This window comes from Aspergillus lentulus (assembly GCF_001445615.1).
Source record: "Aspergillus lentulus DNA, contig: Alt08, strain: IFM 54703, whole genome shotgun sequence".
NCBI lineage: Eukaryota > Fungi > Ascomycota > Eurotiomycetes > Eurotiales > Aspergillaceae > Aspergillus > Aspergillus lentulus.
The window spans coordinates 1,173,226-1,191,680 of record NW_028322118.1 but is presented as its reverse complement, the minus strand read 5'-3'; the positions used below and the strand labels follow the sequence as shown (position 1 = coordinate 1,191,680).

At 50.0% G+C, this 18,455-nt stretch overlaps 5 protein-coding genes across 5 annotated transcripts; 2 read left to right on the top strand and 3 right to left on the bottom strand.

Moving 5' to 3' along the window:
- Positions 1-272: 272 nt before the first annotated feature.
- On the top strand, positions 273-1,874 carry ALT_3649 (FAD-binding oxidoreductase; the record flags this gene model as incomplete). Its single annotated transcript, XM_033556425.2, has 4 exons — positions 273-341; positions 387-807; positions 852-1,347; positions 1,394-1,874. 4 exons carry the CDS (start codon positions 273-275, stop codon positions 1,872-1,874), a joined length of 1,467 nt encoding a protein of 488 aa, XP_033412316.2.
- A 454-nt stretch (positions 1,875-2,328) lies between these two features.
- On the bottom strand, positions 2,329-3,813 carry ALT_3648 (lytic polysaccharide monooxygenase auxiliary activity family 9 protein; the record flags this gene model as incomplete). Its single annotated transcript, XM_033556426.2, has 3 exons — positions 2,329-2,580; positions 2,637-3,577; positions 3,627-3,813. The coding sequence occupies 3 exons, from the start codon at positions 3,811-3,813 to the stop codon at positions 2,329-2,331; spliced, it is 1,380 nt and encodes a 459-aa protein (XP_033412317.2).
- A 904-nt stretch (positions 3,814-4,717) lies between these two features.
- Positions 4,718-6,131, bottom strand: ALT_3647 (ketopantoate reductase family protein; the record flags this gene model as incomplete). The annotated part of the gene is made up of 6 exons (XM_089599612.1): positions 4,718-4,948; positions 5,013-5,522; positions 5,596-5,795; positions 5,844-5,898; positions 5,942-6,035; positions 6,082-6,131. 6 exons carry the CDS (start codon positions 6,129-6,131, stop codon positions 4,718-4,720), a joined length of 1,140 nt encoding a protein of 379 aa, XP_089455950.1.
- A 288-nt stretch (positions 6,132-6,419) lies between these two features.
- Positions 6,420-10,285, bottom strand: ALT_3646 (DUF3433 domain-containing protein; the record flags this gene model as incomplete). The annotated part of the gene is made up of 2 exons (XM_033556428.2): positions 6,420-10,162; positions 10,234-10,285. 2 exons carry the CDS (start codon positions 10,283-10,285, stop codon positions 6,420-6,422), a joined length of 3,795 nt encoding a protein of 1,264 aa, XP_033412319.2.
- Positions 10,286-15,564: 5,279 nt separating this feature from the next.
- Positions 15,565-17,770, top strand: ALT_3645 (putative hydrolase; the record flags this gene model as incomplete). Its single annotated transcript, XM_033556429.2, has 7 exons — positions 15,565-15,898; positions 15,949-16,165; positions 16,211-16,395; positions 16,448-16,857; positions 16,906-17,121; positions 17,170-17,441; positions 17,491-17,770. The coding sequence occupies 7 exons, from the start codon at positions 15,565-15,567 to the stop codon at positions 17,768-17,770; spliced, it is 1,914 nt and encodes a 637-aa protein (XP_033412320.2).
- Between the last annotated feature and the right edge of the window lie 685 nt (positions 17,771-18,455).

Sequence of the window (18,455 nt, the reverse complement as noted above, 5' to 3'; positions counted from 1 at the left end):
CCTGCAAGGCTAGGTTAGTATCGGAGGACAAAGAAATGAATACGAGAAAAAAGTAAAAAGAGATAAAGAAGATGAAGCAAGAAGTCCGACAGGATCAGACTAGGAATCATCAGGAGTCATTTATTATACTTATTTCCTGTCGTTGTTTGTTGGCGGTTCATGCGCCTGACTCGGATTTCCTCAAGCCTTTCCCCCTCTCTTAAACTGCAGCTCCCCTCCGCCGCTACACAAGGGTGTCATCCTCGTGGCCTCCTCGTGGCCTACTAGTCAGGATGGATGTTGGTAGCATTCTATTCGCTATCTCCGTTCTACCCTCGTTTGCACTTGCAACAGCTACATGTGTAGGCGACTTTCCTCCTTAGCAAAACCATTACTGACTCTCGCAGTGTCAGGCTTTGACGAGTATTTTAGGCTCAAGGGTACTATATCCAAATAGCACGGCATATGAAACCTCCGTGGATTCATACTGGTCTCAGCAAGAGCAGCTGATAAGTCCTTCATGTGTTCTTTCTGCAACTTCCGCTGAGGACGTTTCCAAAGCGCTGCGGGTTCTTGTTCCCAACGCCTGCAAGTTTGCTGTGCGCAGTGGCGGGCATGGAGCAATTGCCGGGATTGCGAACATTCAAGACGGCGTGACTATTGACCTCAGTGCTTTGAACTGGATTCTTCCCTCCGCAGACCGAAGCCTCGTGTCGGTCGGGCCTGGACAGCGATGGGGAGGTGTGTACGCAGCCCTAGACAGGATCGGAGTGTCTGTACCAGGAGGAAGAGATAGTCCTGTGGGGGTCGGAGGGACTACTTTGGGTGGTAAGCCTATCGCCAACATGAATTGATCCTTTCTGACAGGCTAGGCGGCTTCGGCTACTTTGCTACAGAAGCTGGTTTTGCCTGCGACAACGTCGTCGAGTTTCAGGTGGTCCTCGCGAATGGCAGGATTGTCAACGCGACGAAGGACAATGAGCACGATCTTTGGCTTGCTCTGAAAGGAGGGGCAAACAATTTCGGTATTGTAACCAACTTTGTCTTCAGGACCTTTCCTTTAGGCCAGGTATGGGCAGGAGACATTTACTACCCAGTGAGCACACTTGACCAACAGCTGGACGCGTTCTATCGCTTCACATCCGATCCCAACTACGATGTCAAGGCCGGGCTCATTCACAACTTCGCATTCACCCCAGCCACGGGTCCTATACTCACCAACCTATTAGCCTATGCCAGTCCAGAAGAGAACCCCGCGCCTTTCAGACCATTCACCTCGATCCAGCCTCAAATGATGGCCAGCACGAAAGTAATGACACTTGAAGCTCTCGCAGCCGAGGGAGGTTCGCTGTCTCCGAACTCTCGCCAGTAAGCAATCACATTGACAGCAGTAGCCACTTTCTAACAGAGGTAGACAACTCACATTCGCAGTCACGTTTGAGAACAACCTTGACCTGCTGAGGCAAGTCTTTGACATATGGAATGCGAGCACCGCCGACGTGTCGGCTATCCCCAGCATCCAGTGGACCATTAGCATTGAACCCATCGTCCCCGCCATAGCATGCCAAAGTGCTATCAAAGGCGGAAATGTCTTGGGATTGAATGTACCCCAGCAAGGTCTCGTCCTGGCACTGTTATCGGCCACATTCAACCATTCGCAGGAGTATCCCATTGTCAGTGCAGCGGCCGAGAAGCTTTCGAACAATATCATCAGCGCCGCAAAGGCAGCTTGCGCCTATAATCCTTATATTGACCTCAACCATGCTGCGCCCTGGCAGGATCCTATAGCGAGCTATGGGGATAAAATACAAGCATTTTTGAGGCGGACTGCGAAGAAATATGACCGTCAGGGGGTCTTCCAACGTCTGTGTCCGGGGGGATTCAAAGTCAATTGAATGCAGTCGCTTTTTATATATACATGATCTATAGCCATTTAGTAAGATCAAGTTGATCAACCTGTGCCTTCACCTTTTACGGCCCTGGGCTTGGACGATTGTTTTTACCAGACAGAAGATATCCACGCTTTTTCCCTCGCAGACATCCTCCATCATCAAAACAGCAGGTATAAGTACAAGAACTGCACTCCGAATTTGGCACAGAGACACCGCCTGTAGACATTGATCAGAGGACACCACTTCCGCAGACAAAGTAATATAGCCTTAGTTGTTAGATTTCCTGAACGGTTACTGTTAGTTAGATTGGGATCTGAAGTGAATTTGCAGAAATTTGAACTTTATACAGCGAATATCAGTTTCCCATGGGAATTCGTCTATATATACGCCAGTTGATGGAGTTCTCCTAGATATGCACGGTCATAGCACGATTGACATCCAAATTTCACGCCGAAGTCTAAACATGAGCATGTCTCCTCCTCTTAATATGCGACCGAACACCCCGCGCAAATACCTTGATAGACCCCACCAAGGAAGCCGGCTTCGGAGTGAGATCCTGGCCTGCATTCGGCGGACCAGGAAATACCTTGTTGCTGCACGATGCGTCGAGCGCCGTGCATTTGTCGGACCAGATCTGGCAGTGTGCTGAGCCGGTCGGGAGCGCGGTGTTCCAGCATACGTCGGCTTGGTCCCAGCAGTTTTTGGATGACTATTTTGTCAGTTTAGTTCTTTGAAGAAATGAAGGGGGAAAGAGAAGGAACTTACAGCCCAGCAGCCCTGCTCGTCTGTATACGAGGGCACCTCGAATCCACACCAGTTGTCTCGTTCGAGGATACAGCCTTCTGGCTTGAGGCCTTTGTTCTGGACGAGCATCGCACGCTTCTTCTTCTTTTTGTTCTTCTTGGTCTTGTTCTTGCAGACGTTGGCGGGGGTTGATTCTGTTTTCTCGGATTCGGTGTCGGTGGATGCAGCATTGGCAGGCGTAGTATTGACCGGCTCAGTATCGGCAGACGTCTCAGATCCAGTGTTGCCGGACGCAGCCGGGGCAGGCTCAGCAGTGGCAGATGCAGAATCAGACTTGCCGGATCCAGCATTGGCAGACGCTGAACTGCCAGAAGCAGTATTGGCAGGGGTAGGACTGGCAGACGCAGTCTTACCCGCCTGATACACCGGCGGCCCATACATAGGGTACGGCAGCTCTAGCGGCGTCTTGTAGATGTTATATGTCATACCCGGCAGACTGAGATCGTACGTCCCCTCGCCAATGTTCACCGTCGCAGGCTTAGCCGTGCCAGTCGACTGCACAAACACCTGCGCACAGCCGACATAGAACTGCGGATCGGGCGGGTTATCCTGCGCGGCATGCAGAGCCAGCAACTCCGGCCGCACAAGGTAGTATCCACCCTCGATATCAGCCGGGATCTGCACGGAGATATGCCCGTTATTCTCGATCATCTTCTCGGTGCACCATTTGCCGGAAGTTGCATCATAGTCCGACTGCCAGATCTTGAACCACCCGTCGCCGGCAGCGTTGTTGTCAGCCGTCGCGTCGTCGACTTTCTTCATGTACACGGCGCAGGGGCCCTTGTGGCTTCCATCGATGGAGCCCGGGCGCGAGCCGTCGGCGTATTCGCGGAATTCGAAGGTGAGGGTTGAGGAGGCTTTGGCGGGGCAGACGCGCGCGACGGCTTTTTCGCCATCGTAGCCTATGTTTGTTAGACTTGAAACTCAAAGCCATGGTATTGGAGGACTTACCGCAAGCAATGTCCTTGCTGGAGAGAGGCTCAATGGGAAAGCTCGCTTTGCTTGGGTTACGGTTCATTCGAACACACACTCCATCGCCTTGGTTCTCGCCATCGACGTAGAGGGTCGTGAAGGTGGTATGAGCATGAGCAGATGCAGAAAGCAGTGCCAGCACTGCAAGCAGGAAATTTCTATACATTTTGATCAAAGGAATGAATAAGTGGGTAAAAGGAATGACAACTGCGTCAAGCAGATGAGAATGAAGTGAGAACGAAAAACTTGCATCAATGATCAATGTGATCGGCTCTCATCTTGTTTAAATACTTTCAAAGCCACAGAGACAATGTAACATTGAATCAATGATGAAGGGTCGGCCAAGGGTCTTGCAATCTTGTAGAGTAGAGCGCTTAGGATAACGCCCTCGTTAAGCGCCTGCGCTGAATGGCTGGTGGAAATAAAGCAGGAGGGCCAACAAGGCAAGGGCCCATAACCACTGCATGTTTTGGTCAATTCTCATTGAAGCTTTCAGCGATATTCGATGGATCGTGTTTCAGAAATGCAGGTGGAGATATTCTCAAACACGCCTTCTTCTTGGCAGGGCACTGGCGATCCTTTGTCCTGATGATAATAACTCACAATTGGGCCATGGAGGTTTAGCCAGACGCTGGTTTGATGTGTCTAGTTTTGCTAATGACTCTAATTTACGTCAACTGCCGTGATTTGAAAATGATTGGCGTCCCTTAAAAGTCTATTGCATTTTCAGTTTGTGCTGAGTTATATGGTACCTTTGTGGATAGCTTCATCTCCACCCCGACTAGGATTGGCGCCGCACAAATGGGCAGTTCTGTGGTGGCGTATTAGTGCGGGGCTTTTCTAATTCCCCTAATTTGCTTTCTTACTGCAACCTTACAGAGCTTTACTTTCGAAAGGGTCCCCTAATTGCGAGCAGAGGACACCTGGTTGTCAGCTTGGATATTGTCAAATCTCAAGACTGTCTCCAGTTATGAATCTAGTAATTTGTCCAGGACCAAGACGACGATAGAATAATTCTTTTAACCAGAGTAGCAGGCAATCTAGATTTCTGGATAAAAAAGATACTAAGACTAGAGGGGCCGAGACAGGGCCATATCCAGCTTACTGGCAAACATCTCCACCGTCTCGCAAAGGGCCTTGACCAACTCAGCCCCGGCCTCCGGGGCCAAAACCCGGCTATTAGCACACGCCTGCATCCCTAAATGACTCTCATGCGGCTCTGATAAAACAAAATCTTCCTGTACCAGATCAAACTGCGGAAACAGCGAATTCTGCCCCTGGACATCACCCTCCGTTCTCTGCTGCTCAAGATCAACGAAACCGCCCGTCCACAGCCCGTAGCAAACAAGTCAACGTCTCCAGCACCGGGGTATCAATCCCCAATTCCTTCGCCCTCCGCAACGGAACCCCCAAAATAACCTCAATCTCCATCGGCCGCTCATTCCGACAGTCCACCTGCATACTACTCCCAATCCCGGGCAACGCATTGATCTTGTCCATCAACCTATCCACTAGCCCCTCGTCAAGGTTAACACCGCACCCCCTCGCCACAGCAATAACCTCCCCCATCAGACGCCTCGTCAACGGCGTCGCCTCCACAGATGAAGTCAACCACGTCTGCGTATTCACCATCGTCAACGCAGTAATGGAGTTCCACGCTGCATTCCACACGACCTTTTCCCACCGGGGGAGCTGCATATCCCCCACAACCTGGAACTTGGTTCCCCCGGCCGTCAGGAACGACGTGAACTCTTCTAAACGGGAGTTCTCAACCGAGGCTTCAACTGAAGGATTCGGGAACAGCCCAATTTGCAGATCCTCGGATTTGATGTGCGTAATCACGCCGGGTGAGGTCTGCGTTGCGCCTACCCACGTCTAACCACGCCAGTCAGCAATAACAGCAACAGCAGCTACGACTATTACAAAGTGAAGGGTGGTCTGGGCATACCACGCAAGTAAGTATCGAGCACGCGGGAAACGCCCGCCGAAAGGGCTCCTCATTCCCCACTCCGTTCTGAATGATCACGAACGTGGTGTTGTTATCCACGGCTGGGGCCAATTGCGCGGCTACGGCGTCTTGATCGATAGCCTTGTTCGCGCAGATGACGTAGTGGTATGGATGCGTGACTTCAGAGGGTGATTTTACCGCTACAGTGAGGTTAGACGAGACTTTGTGATAACGATGAGGCAGCCTACCTAGGTCAGGATGGAAACGGTGCTGGCCGTGGTTGGCGCTGTCGATGTAGATGCCCTAATATCATTAGTGTTAACTTTCAGAGGTGCGAGATGCTTACATTCTTGACGACAGCTTCGTAGTTTGATCGAGCGACGACTGTTAGGCGGACGCGGTGGGTGCGGTGCAGGATGAAGGCGTAGAAGGAGCCGATCCTGGGGTTGTGAGTTTCAATAAAGAATATATTCGAGATAAACTTACGCTCCTAGACCGTAGACGAGGACATTAACCCTTTGTGTCTCTGTCTCCATGTTGATCATGTATCTTTGTGCGTTGTACCTGGTGCTCCGTATTCATCGTTAAATGGATGCCGATTGCGGGGTTCGGCATATCGCCGATCTCGCTTGTTTTCTGGTGATAAACTTTGTATTAGCTGCTCTACAATAAAGCCCCTCTACGTTGTTGGGTAATGACAATGTAGGTGATTGAATTAGTATTGTAGTATATACATATTCCGTCCGTTTAATATCCCCGACTCCATAGCACGCCAGGATATAAATTCCCTATCTATGATACATGAACAGATCGTGTGCTAATCATTATTCCTGCCGATCGACCACCCGGGTCGTCGGATTTGTTGTCTCGGGGCTTGTTGCCTCAGGACTTGCTTCAGAGCTCGAATCAGAAGTGTCCGTACCTAAATCACGCAGCTGGATAGCCCCAGACATCTTGAATTGATCCTCGCATTCACCCGCCGCTTTGTCCTCTGGCGGTTCCTCGTCCACCGCATAGCGCCAGTGACCATCCGCGTTGAGGAACATCCGGAATCCGTACCGCTTGTTCAGTCGGTCAAGGTGGATCCGTCTCTGCACGCTGGTCCAAAAATAGGTGCCGCGGAAATCGTTGAGCATGCGACTGTGTGCAATCCAGGGCATCACTGCGCCAATGGACCGTGGCACGCGGGGTCCCTTGAAGCGGCCGCGGCGCGTGCCGAAAACAATAAGAACGATCAACGTATCGAGGGCGATGATCATCAATGCAACTGCTAGAGACGGGATCGACGGTACCATGGTCCATGTGTTGTAGATCACTGTCGAGTTCGGAGCGGCATGCGGTTTGTCCAGCGGCTGCAGGTAGATCCCCCTCCAGATCGTAAAATAAGTGCTATAAACCCACTGATAGACGATTCTAGACATGTCCATCAGGTCATCAGGGTTAAGAGACGTAAACCCCGGATCTCGACGCCTGTACAAACGTGCAACTAGGAAACCAGCCCAGTCGTACGACGTGATGTATGTCTTGCGATCATAAGTCGAATTGCTGATGTAGCTCTGCGGGATGGCGGCAAAGACCTTGTTGAACTGTCCCAGGCTGACCGTCGCATTGTCGTACATGGGGCCAGATGTGATGGCTGTACCGGCAATGGGGCTCAAATCTTGGATTTGGCCTTTTGTATCGAAAGTGATCGAGTAGTTTTCCAACTTGATTCTGGGTTCGCAGTGCAGAGCAATAGTGTTTTGGTCGGTTATGGGCGATCCGGCAGTGTAATTCCACCGACCCAGAACCACCACAGTGGATGTCTGGCAATCATACGTTTCATCTTCGGTAACCACCGGAGACAAAAAGTGAATGGAAAGTGTAATGTCCTCCTGTGGATGCTGCAGCATGGTCATGTCGACTTTACAGTTCCTATTCGGATCGTCAAATGTCTGATATTCCCAATAAGCAGATCCATTCTGGGGATTCACAACCAGACTATCGGCGATAGACAATTCTTGACATGCCAGGTCCGCTCCGATACCCAGCGTGTTGGCCCCGTACAGGGCATCAGAATCCGGATCCTTGATCGTGATGGGAACAAAAGAGTGGTTGGCACTCGTCCATGGGAGTATCGACACTCCGGTGGTGATACTGGTCTGGATGATGTCGTACTCAGTAAAGTCTGCCGCAAAATCGGTTTGCTGAAAAACAGTATTGCTGTAGTTGGTGACCAGTGACGAGGTAGGAAGAGAGGAGCTAGTCATCTGTTGTGTGAATAAGCCACCAGCAACGACAGTAAGACCCGTGTTGACAACACATGCCACGGATATCAGGAGCAACAAAATGTGACGGTTTCGTACGGCTTTCACCAACACTGCCAACGGCGTCTGCGACGAGTAGTTCATTGACAATGAGGCCTTCGCCGTAGCCCTGCCGCGCTGAAGGTGCACCCAAGGTTCAAGGATGCTGACATTGCGGTGAATGGAGGTGCAGAGAGAACCAACGGCCGAAGCAACTATGGACGGCAAAACTGACAGAACTACTTGAAAAAAGCTCGAGTCTGACTGCGTAAGATGTCGAAACTTGCCATCGCGGGTCAGTGAAGCAACGACCAAGCTCATGGCTGTGATCACCGCGGCGAGCAAGAGGAATTCAATAATAAAAAAGGGAATGACGAGAAAGTGTGGCATCGGATCAGCGCGCTTGCGCAGCTGCTCGTCCAACTGAATCGGAGAGCCGTCTGAGGTGACGATTGCGAGGCGTCTGCCATTCGGGCCCGGGCCGGGTTCCCAGCGCAACCAGCAATTCCGAAGAAGCCGACGGAGTTGTCGCGTGGAATACTGATGAAACTCAAACCGAGGGTCGGCGAGAATGTTGGAGGGTCCAAACAGGTCTGTAACAATGCTACACATGGCTGCAACGGAGCACGGGTCGCTTTGAAGTACGTTTTCCCGGTTGTTGTACACGTGTAACAGCCCTAAGGTGATAACGACGCCCAGACCAAGGATGACCTCGGACCATAAAGCTGCAAAATCGACCACCGCGAGTGTGACTTGCCGGGTGAGCCGTGTCGCCGGTACGACGGCCGGAGCTTCGTCAAGATTGAAGAGTCGTCCCATGGTAAGCATAAATGTCTGTCTAACGCCCCGCGTAACCTTGGATTCAAACTCTTCTTTTGACATGACGTCTGACGAGTCCAGGACTACGACAGGCTCCAAATCACCTATTTCTTGACTAATAACGGGCAACTCGGTCACTTGGCGTTCGCCGCTGGTCTCATTGATCCGAAAGAAGAGCATGTCGCTGGTATAAGGGGCTCTATGGGACAAGAAGCCCTGAAACTTGTCAATGTTGAACTGATCGTCGGTTAATTTGGTGGTGGTGCCGGGGTGGATGTCCACCGAGGTGATGGAGCTATTGGCATGAAGCTGGAGCTTTGCGTCGGCCTTGCGATAGTCGATACTGCAGGCAAAAAGCGTTGCCGAGGATGAGAAGGTGATCCCAGATAGTGACATGTCATCCGGGTCGTGGTCCGTGGCGTGCGTAGCGTTGACACCAATGAGTATGCCGTAGAGATCAAACGGGTTGCAACCGTTGGTGGTGAATGACTGGAAAGCGTTGTCCGTCCAGACTGGCTCCCAGTAGCGAATCTGGACATAATCACTCGAAGGGAAGAATATGTTGCTGTATTGAAAATCCAGGGTACACCGGTGATCCTGGCCGGGTTGCTGAAGCTGGACCCCCGTGACGTTCCATGAGATGATTGGCAGTCCGTCCGTCGTCCCGTTAGCGGTAACGTCCAGCTTATCATTAACCATGACATCCTGGCAAGAAAGTTCTGACCAGTATATCGTTTGGTTCAGTGTCCATACCGTGCTTTCTCGGAAGTCGTCCGTAGGAATTTCGACAGGAGCCACGGCGTACTTGGCAGAGCGAGTCTTCTGAAAGGGACTGCCCGACGAGAGAGTCGAAAAGTCCCAATTGTTCTTTTCCTGTGCGGTAATCCACCGAGCCTGGCTAGCGAGATCCACAAGATCGGGCCATGTTCGCATGGTCTCATCGCTCAAAACGCTTATTTCTCTCAATTCGAACACCGCACTTTGCAGAGCGGGTAGGAAGATCCGCATCAACACGGTGAGAAGTGATACAAGCAAAACAACCCAATGGCCCCTCTTGGCCGAAGTTAGAGGGGTCAGAAATGACTGACCGAAGTTGTAATTGATGAATAGTGTCGTGGCTGGAGTACCCTCCGGGCGCGAAAGTTGGAAATACGGCTCAAGCCGCAGAACGTCAAAGTCAATGAAAGACCAGAATGTGACGAGTATCAGGGCAACGATAACTGGCACGTAGTTGTAGGCGAATGTGGCGGCGCTGGAAAGGTTCGTAGTATCCTGGTAGAAGACGAGGCCTCCATAGCGATCGGTATATCGACGTAGTGCCTCAAGCACCGCCAACATTATCAGCATGAGAATACCGAGTATCGAGAGATAGGTCGGGCGCAAGGCGAACGGGCGCCACCCGGAGGTTGGACGAGGGGATGCATGGCGAGATTGAAATCGGTCGAAAGTTCGGAGATAGCGAGCTGAATGTAGGTAGTGGTCAACGAAAATGTGCTGAACAAACACTGATTTCACACAAGGATTAGTGTCTCACCCGTAAGCTGAAGCCAGACATCGGACAGCTTCTCCTGGCGACTCCAGAACATGCTTGGAGAGCATGCGCTCTGAAATAACGGCGGTGTCGGAGGGTAACCAAAACGAGGACATCGCCAAGGCGCTCGGCTAAAGAGGTGATTCAGGGCGTAATAATAGCAGTATCATCTCTGGTGATGATTGCTGAGACGGAGTAACGACTTCCGCATGATGGATCCTGATAGAAATTGACAGCAAAGATGAAAGAAGAGAAGGGCCGGCCAGTCTCTTTGTGAGGGATGACGCCTCACGCCTGGAGATCGACGTCGAATGTTCTCAGCCGGTCCAACTGCCAAGTATCGCTCTCTTGCCAAGACGCTTGACTTTTCCCTAATTGGGATTGCGATATACGACCTCCCGACCATTGGTTGGTCGTTGGATTGGATCGAGTGGGACTGGACCATGACTAGCCAATGGACAACTCAGAAAACGTGGCGGAGTTGGGATCAGGGCTCAACCACCAAGCAAATTCGGCTTAGGCCCCTAGTCTTCCGCCTCGGCCAGACTTTCCACTGCTTATCTAACATTTCCACAGGTACTGCTACGCTTATGGTGGAGATGATGAAACTGTTCGTATTGATGATTTCCCTTATGGTTGGTTGGTAGATACAAGAGGGAAGGAACAACAGAAGAGAGAAAGACTCATAAGTCATAAATCATGAGATGAGGGCAGTTGCGATGAGTCAGCGCTGTTTGCATTGTTTGGATTGCCTTCCGCGACAGTAACCACTCGTACTGTGCACAATAATCAGTTCGGGCACCTTTTTGGTCTTAATACCCTTTCTCGGCCCAAGCTTCATCCACTGGTCTATGGATGATACGAGTGCATCCTTTCGAGGATGAGTTATCACTCAAGGGTCTTGAAGTGATCCTCCACGGATGCTCCTCACTTTTGGGCTGACAATAGTAGATCAGCCATCGGACGGGTTTGGCAGGTGTCTGCCAAACAACGACAATGGTGCTTCATCATCCGAAGCGAGACATTCAGATTCAGCTTATGGACCTGGCTAATGTCAGGAATGTTGCCAAACATGAGATTGTTTACCCCAGATGACTTTTGTTGGGAAGATATGGGAGTTATCTTTCTCCAAGAGTATTAATATCAAAGGGTTCCATCAAACATCATGACTAAGGGAGCATATGTGATTTAACCACACTCTAAAGGCTATACTCCTCTAGGACCCTTTTAGCTGCTATTACCTAGAGTAATTTCCTATATAAAGTCTAGAATTGTAGTAAATATCTTCTCTTGCGGGCAGGGAGGCGTCAAGCATATATTTACAAAGTGAAGGTTATTATTATCTTACAGACCAGCTCTTTTTAAACCACATGCACCCCCCCATCTCATACTGCATCTTGACTACTCTTCAACTGTGACCTTTCATCCTTGCATTGCTGTGATTTCTACCAGGATTTTTGAAATTCGTTATATCTGGACAAATCCAGTGCGCTCTGCATTGAAGGATGTGGTCTTCGGTGAAGAGGGGGTCACCCGAGCCAGAAGTGCCAGACCGATGGATTACTGTCCCACATGTCATGCTCATATCAAAGACAACATATAGGGCTATCAACCTCTGATGAGCCAGCCAATCTGCACCTGAGTGATATGGCGTCCAGCGATTATATCATAGATGTCACCACCAGACAGACGCAGCCGATTTGGAATCCACCTTGGGGTTGAAACGATGGAGTGCTCAGGGTTCCAGCTATACGGCACCAGCAAGTGATTCGTGACGAGGCTTAACCACGATAATTTCACCGGATGGAAGTCCCTGATGCTTTTGGGGAACGTGTTTGGAGTGCTGGCGAAGCCAGTGTCAACACTTCCATCGTCTCCTTTACAAGCTATTGCGGATTTGGTTCCTCAGTCTGGACGCCAGCGGACGGCTGATAGAGCCAAGCTGACGGCCGACTTTAGCACACGACGACGCAAAAGGCAATTCGTTGGTACTGCCATAACTAATCATGGAGAGTTTTCTCCCAGAATATGAACTACAGTTCGACTATCCCAACGGCCAAATTCTCCAGATTGAGCCCCTATCGGCCGTCAACAAGTCAGTACAGTCGATTTACTTATAGTGCAGAAACGAAACCCCTGATAGCAAGTGTCATGCCAGCTCTGCATTCTATGAACTTAAAAGGCGGTGCAGACTCCTCAGTTTAGCGACAGCTGCCTACGGTGTGCTGCATCCGCAGCAGTCTCTGGATTTCCGCCATTATTGCGTACAATTCAGTTATGCAACTCTAACACGACGGAAAGAAGGCCTGCTCTTCCTGCCTTACCACTCGATTACTCAAGGATTCCAATCAAAGAACTTATGGCTCCAATTCCGCTGAGTATCGCGAGGCTATCAAGGCTTACGTCCAAGCGGGAGGGGGTGACACGGATACTGACGTCGTCCTTACCTTGCTCCAAGAACTTGATAAACGCCCTCGTGCAAAATCACCGCCGGAACACAGGATTGGGAGCGCAACCATCTCCTAGGGAGTCCTAACATAGGGGAGCATGCTGCGAATGCTGCTGCTGTATTAGAGGGCTATAAATCAAGAACCTCAATATATCTTCCTGACAATACTATATATGTCAGATAGGACAGGGTAGGAAGCCCAAGTGCCTTGTCAGAATTCAACCCGAAGAAGGTATTATGACGGGAAATTCCCAACCCGAGAGGTATCTGGATTGACTCGTTCCTCTTTTTGATCTATCACCCTTGCACTTATCAATCGAAGGGCTGCCGAAAATTTCAGCTAAGCTTCAATCCGACCATGCTGTCTGTGGTCTCCAGGGAAGAGGAGGCCAGCCGGGAGGCCAGGCTAGCCCTCGCCCAGATGTCCGCAGACATGGATAGAGATGAGACTTGGTGACGTAGAAAGCTAATCCTCTCGTTTGGCTACGGTGTGAGCATTCATTTAGTGATGACAATACCGGAGAATCCTGGGTCTATGGGATCTAGACACGTTAAGCGATTGCAATCCCTGACTTCGTTTCGCACCCCTGATATGGAGACGGGACTCTATTGATCCTATATCACAACTCCCATACATGGAGCAGGAACAGAAGAGGAAAATTCATTTTGGGGCTACCTTGAACAATAGCAGTCCCCGGGCTAGACTAGACAGCCAGCATTCATAGAGACGTCACCGTGGCTTTGCTGGCTTTGAAGTTCCCAGTTCTGCGAATTATGTCTGGGAGCTGCCGTTTCACACCACGTTCGGGAGTTTCACCATCCCCTATCCATGCAAACAGTTCACAGGAACGTCTAAGGACGGACAGCTGGATAATATCTTCTGTCAAGATTGTCGTCATCCGCTCACTGAACATGAACATGGAGACGCAAGTTCGGCAGAGGTCGATTTCAACCCTGAGCAACGCGTTCAATATTCTGCCCCAGCCTCAGTCACTGGCACAGCACGCCAGTTGAAGAGAAAGGTCTTAGCTGCATTCAGTCGAGAGTGTTCCTGCAGCTCAGATAGCAAATTGCTTCATCTCAATTTCAATCATGGACCTGGAAAACTTCAACTCTGAAGCACTATCTCAAGCCCGTCATTGAGTTCCGCAAACCCAAGCTGGTGAATGACTCCAAAGAGTCCTCACTCAAGGACATAGGGGTTCCATTCAAATTGAAGCAACGCCCTCAAAGGCGGATGAGCAATTTGGCTATGCCTAGAAGCAGGTGCCAACTCCCTATCCGCTCAAGGAGTGGAACTGAGAAGAAAGTATCCTCACTCCTCTCATTACTCTCGCCATGCTCTTGTTCCGATCTGATGTTGTTTCACTGTGCTAGTGAATTTAAGAGGAGAAAAAGAACCAGAACGTTCAGGTTACTGTTGGTTCTCTTCTATAATTGATCTTTACCCGGGAAAATCTTCTGATTTCCTTGCCAGTATGAAGTATATAATTATGGGGAGACCCACCAAGTCGCATTTGTGGGCTCTGGGTCAAATGTCAACCCCGATGGTGGAGCATGTAAAATGCAGAATAGATGCTTTAGCACACATATCGTGCTGTAAATGTAAATCTCATAGTGCCACATGCTGCCTTTGTTAGTACATTGGCTTAGAAGAGGGAGACCAGTGTATCCTTCGGGTTATCTCTGAGGACACTAGTGAAAGTAGAATGTCATGCGACACAGGTCACCAAATCCATGAGGCATATCGGAGACCCCGTCCATTTCTTCTCCCGGTTCAAGGTCGTAGTCTAATACTCCACATGACCTAACCCTCACTCGTGGAGTTATCGGGGCAAACCCCCTCAACCCCGTGCTTCTCACGGTGAACTGACCGACGGGTGACGGCCAAATATTCAGCTCAATTTGTCATGCTAGCTCTGCTCTCTTTTATCCCTGCTGCTGTCTGACGTGGCAATCTAGATTCTTCGAGCAGGTGTATAGCAGTCGACCAAGACTAGCATCTCTGCTCTGTCAAAATATTTTCCCGCATTCTGACCAGAAACTGACTCAGGATAAGCTCGGCGTTGTTGGCGGGGTAAACAGCTGGCGGATCTTGCCTACCCTAAGGAAGGACTATTGTAACTTTCCTGTCTTGTTTGGCCAATGACGGCATCATTTGTTCAATGAGCGAAGATCAGCAACCCGACTATCTTGCATAAAAACACCTCCTTTTCTGTATGCAGTTAGGGCTTGGCTTAGGTAATCACAGTGGTCAAATCAACAACTCATCACAGCGAAAGCAGAAAGAGAGGGGAATCAAGCAGCAGGTATCGCTTTATCGACTGATGTTCTGCGTTGGCATCCGGCGTGCATCTCGCTCGGTTGACAAGTCACGGTAGTCCCAATCGTAGGGTCCATGGAGAGCCCTAACCTGCCCTCCGAGAGGTCGATCCTCATTCCCCCCGCATCACTAATGTCGCCAAGCATGCGAAAACGGCCCAAAATCCTGTAGATCAAGTCACCGAATCCTTCTTCTTTGTCTGGTATCTTGTGTCCACAGTGAAATCAGCTGCTATCTGTCGATTTCGGTTCTCGAATTCCCCGAGAGTCCCACTGTTGCGGGGTTATCGTACCGCTTGTTGTATGTGGGCATGCAAGGGTTACAATGCTAAAGACTTGGATTGTGCGGAGATGCGGTCATGCGATAGTAGCGACTCGAGAAGGGATGTTTGTCATCATTTCGCGCTGCATGGAGTTAGGGACATGAAGACTGGCGGTCAGGCCAGTGAAAATTGTATATATATCATGCCAATCCATGCAGGCATTGCAAGGACTGCTCATCTCATGCAGTGTCAATCGCGGAAATTTTCTCATTGATTGGAGGTTATGTGTGATCGACAGATATGTTCTTGTTAAACAAACTTCTTCCCCTACTGCTCGCTGGTAGGGTACTGGCGAATGACTCTGAAGAGCGTCGTCATCATAATCATGCTCGGCAGACTGCAAAGTATGCACCTAAGGTGCCACCCCTTGACACCGACTGGACCAGCAAAGTCGGTACCAATCCATGGCCAGAGTATCCTCGACCACAGTTGGAGCGATCTGAATGGCAAAACCTGAACGGGATCTGGCAATATCAGAATGCACCTGGGTTGGAAGCTGTCCAAGCTCCCCCTTTTGGGCAAGCCCTGACCAATGAGGTCCTAATTCCATCCTGCTTGGAGAGTGCTCTATCAGGTAACGTCATTCCCTTGGACTGGATAAGCAGAGAGCTGACCAGCGTGCAGGAATCCAAGGAAACCACACTCTTTATTCCTGGCTGTCCACAACCTTCACGGTACCCAAGCAATGGAAACACCAGAACGTGCTGTTGAACTTCGGTGCTGTGGACTATGAGGCAACCGTCTTTGTCAATGGGAAGCAGGCTGGCTTCAATCGTGGAGGATATTTCTCCTTTACCCTGGACATCACGCAATTTGTCTCCTTCGACAGCGCAAATGAATTGTGAGAAACTTAGCTCAGCCTTATTTCCAAAGCTGACTTTATCAGATTGGTCTTCGTGCATGATCCCACTGACAGCGGCGACTATGTTATACCAATTGGTAAACAGAGACTCATCCCTGCTCACATCTTCTATACGCCCTGCAGCGGCATATGGCAGAGTGTCTGGATCGAGTCGGCTCCAGCCAACTATATCACGGAGTTGGACATTAGTGCCGGGATGGACGGTCAAGGTGCGTGCAAGTAGGTCCAAAGATTGTTGCTTTCAAAAACTGACAGTAAAAGTCAACATAACCGCAATCAGCGCCAGTGGAGAATCAACACCCGTGGACGTTACGGTTCTTGATGGTGGTTCGGATAAGCAAATTGCATCCCACAAGGGTACATCCGACCAACCCTTCAGTTTCAAGGTCGCGTCTCCGAAACTGTGGTCGCCTGATTCTCCGACTCTCTATAACATTAGCGTTAAGATGGGAGCGGACGAGGTCAAGAGTTATACCGGGTTCCGCACTATATCAAAAGGCACAGTCAATGGTGTCTTGCGCCCTCTGATAAACGGTGAATTTACATTTGTCTTTGGTACGCTTGACCAAGGCTATTGGCCGGATGGTATCTACACGCCCCCGAATCGGGAAGCGATGGTGTATGACTTGCACTTTCTGAAGAGCCTGGGTTTCAATATGCTTCGCAAACATGTAAGTATCCATCATCCCAGGGCGTTCATTGCTTACCGAGTACCTCAGATCAAAATCGAGCCGGCCCTCTTCTACCGGGCTTGCGATGAAATCGGTCTCCTGGTAATTCAAGATATGCCCTCGCCCCGACCCTTGCAATCGCGGAAACTGCCAAACTGCAACGACCAAACCATTTTGCCAGACGCGGCCCAGCAGGAGGAATTTAACAGACAGTTAGAGCTACTTGTAAAGCAGCATAGAAGCTACCCCAGCATTTTCTCATGGGTACATCCCTCACAACACTATCCTTCAATCCTTGACTGACAGTCTCAGGTAATCTATAACGAAGGATGGGGTCAGCGGACGGACTACTATCCGGAGATCGAGTTAACGGAGCGAGTTCGTCAGTTGGATCCCACAAGGCTGGTTGATGCGACGTCCGGATGGATCGACCACGGACATGGCGACTTCAGCGACAATCATCATTACTCATACCCTCAATGTGGCGCACCGTTCTACTCCATACAGTCAAGTCCGCACGACCCGAGCAGGATCGCCATCCAGGGGGAATTCGGAGGCGTAGGCACAAATGTTTCTATCGAGCAGTAAGTCTATCTCTCCGGCAGGGACGAGTCAGTCAGTTGATGGAAGTAGCTTGTGGAACAACATCGACGCCATCAATGGAATCAACCAGACTTACGAGATCGCCGATAATTTTGACATTTGGAACTACCGTAGCCACCTCCTCTTGAGCGAGCTCAAAGATCAAATCACACGATTTTCATGCAGTGGAGGGATCTGGACGCAAACAACCGATGTAGAGGGCGAGGTGAATGGACTGTTGACCTATGATCGGAGACTGAAGCGTGTAGATGAGAAGATGTGGAAAGACGATATACAGGCATTGTATGACGCGGCGAAGGCCAGGACTTGAGGTGTTTCACCCCGCCAAACGCGTGCGTGTTCTGAGCTTGTGACCTGTCTGGACATAATCACCTGATCGGTGTTTGTTAATATCAGACAAAGTTGGTATTCCGTTAGGCCTGATGCATTACCTATGACTTAAGACTTTAAATTAGTGCTTGCGTGTAGTCTATTCTGCTCTTCGCTCGGTTACCAGAGATTTATAGTGCCTAAAGTGGCCGTTTGGATGACATCTATTACACCAACGATACAAATCATATTCAAACGACGACACGCTACTTAGAGGTTGACTGCATAGTGTTCTAAAATGAATTCAACTATGATTTACGCTTCTCATCAACTTAAGCCCTCGGTTTGTATATGTATGAACTTCCATCCTGCTATCTCGTAATACGTCAATCTGCTGATTGACTTACCTACTATGCATCAGTCTTGGCTTCGTTTCCCTCCTAAGGAACCTCAATCTCTGAAAGAATTGAGTTCTGGATTCCGTGTCACTCTCGCCAATTAACAGATCAGCTTTGTCTTCTCTCTTGAGTAGGATAGTACTGCACATGCGATGGCAAGCTGGATTCGAACGGATGGTGCTCATCGGGCCCAACTCGGAACAGAACATCATCCCAACAAGTAACATAAGTATAATCCTAGGACCACTTGGAATGTCCTGATACGGTATTGTCCACAGACGAGATTTG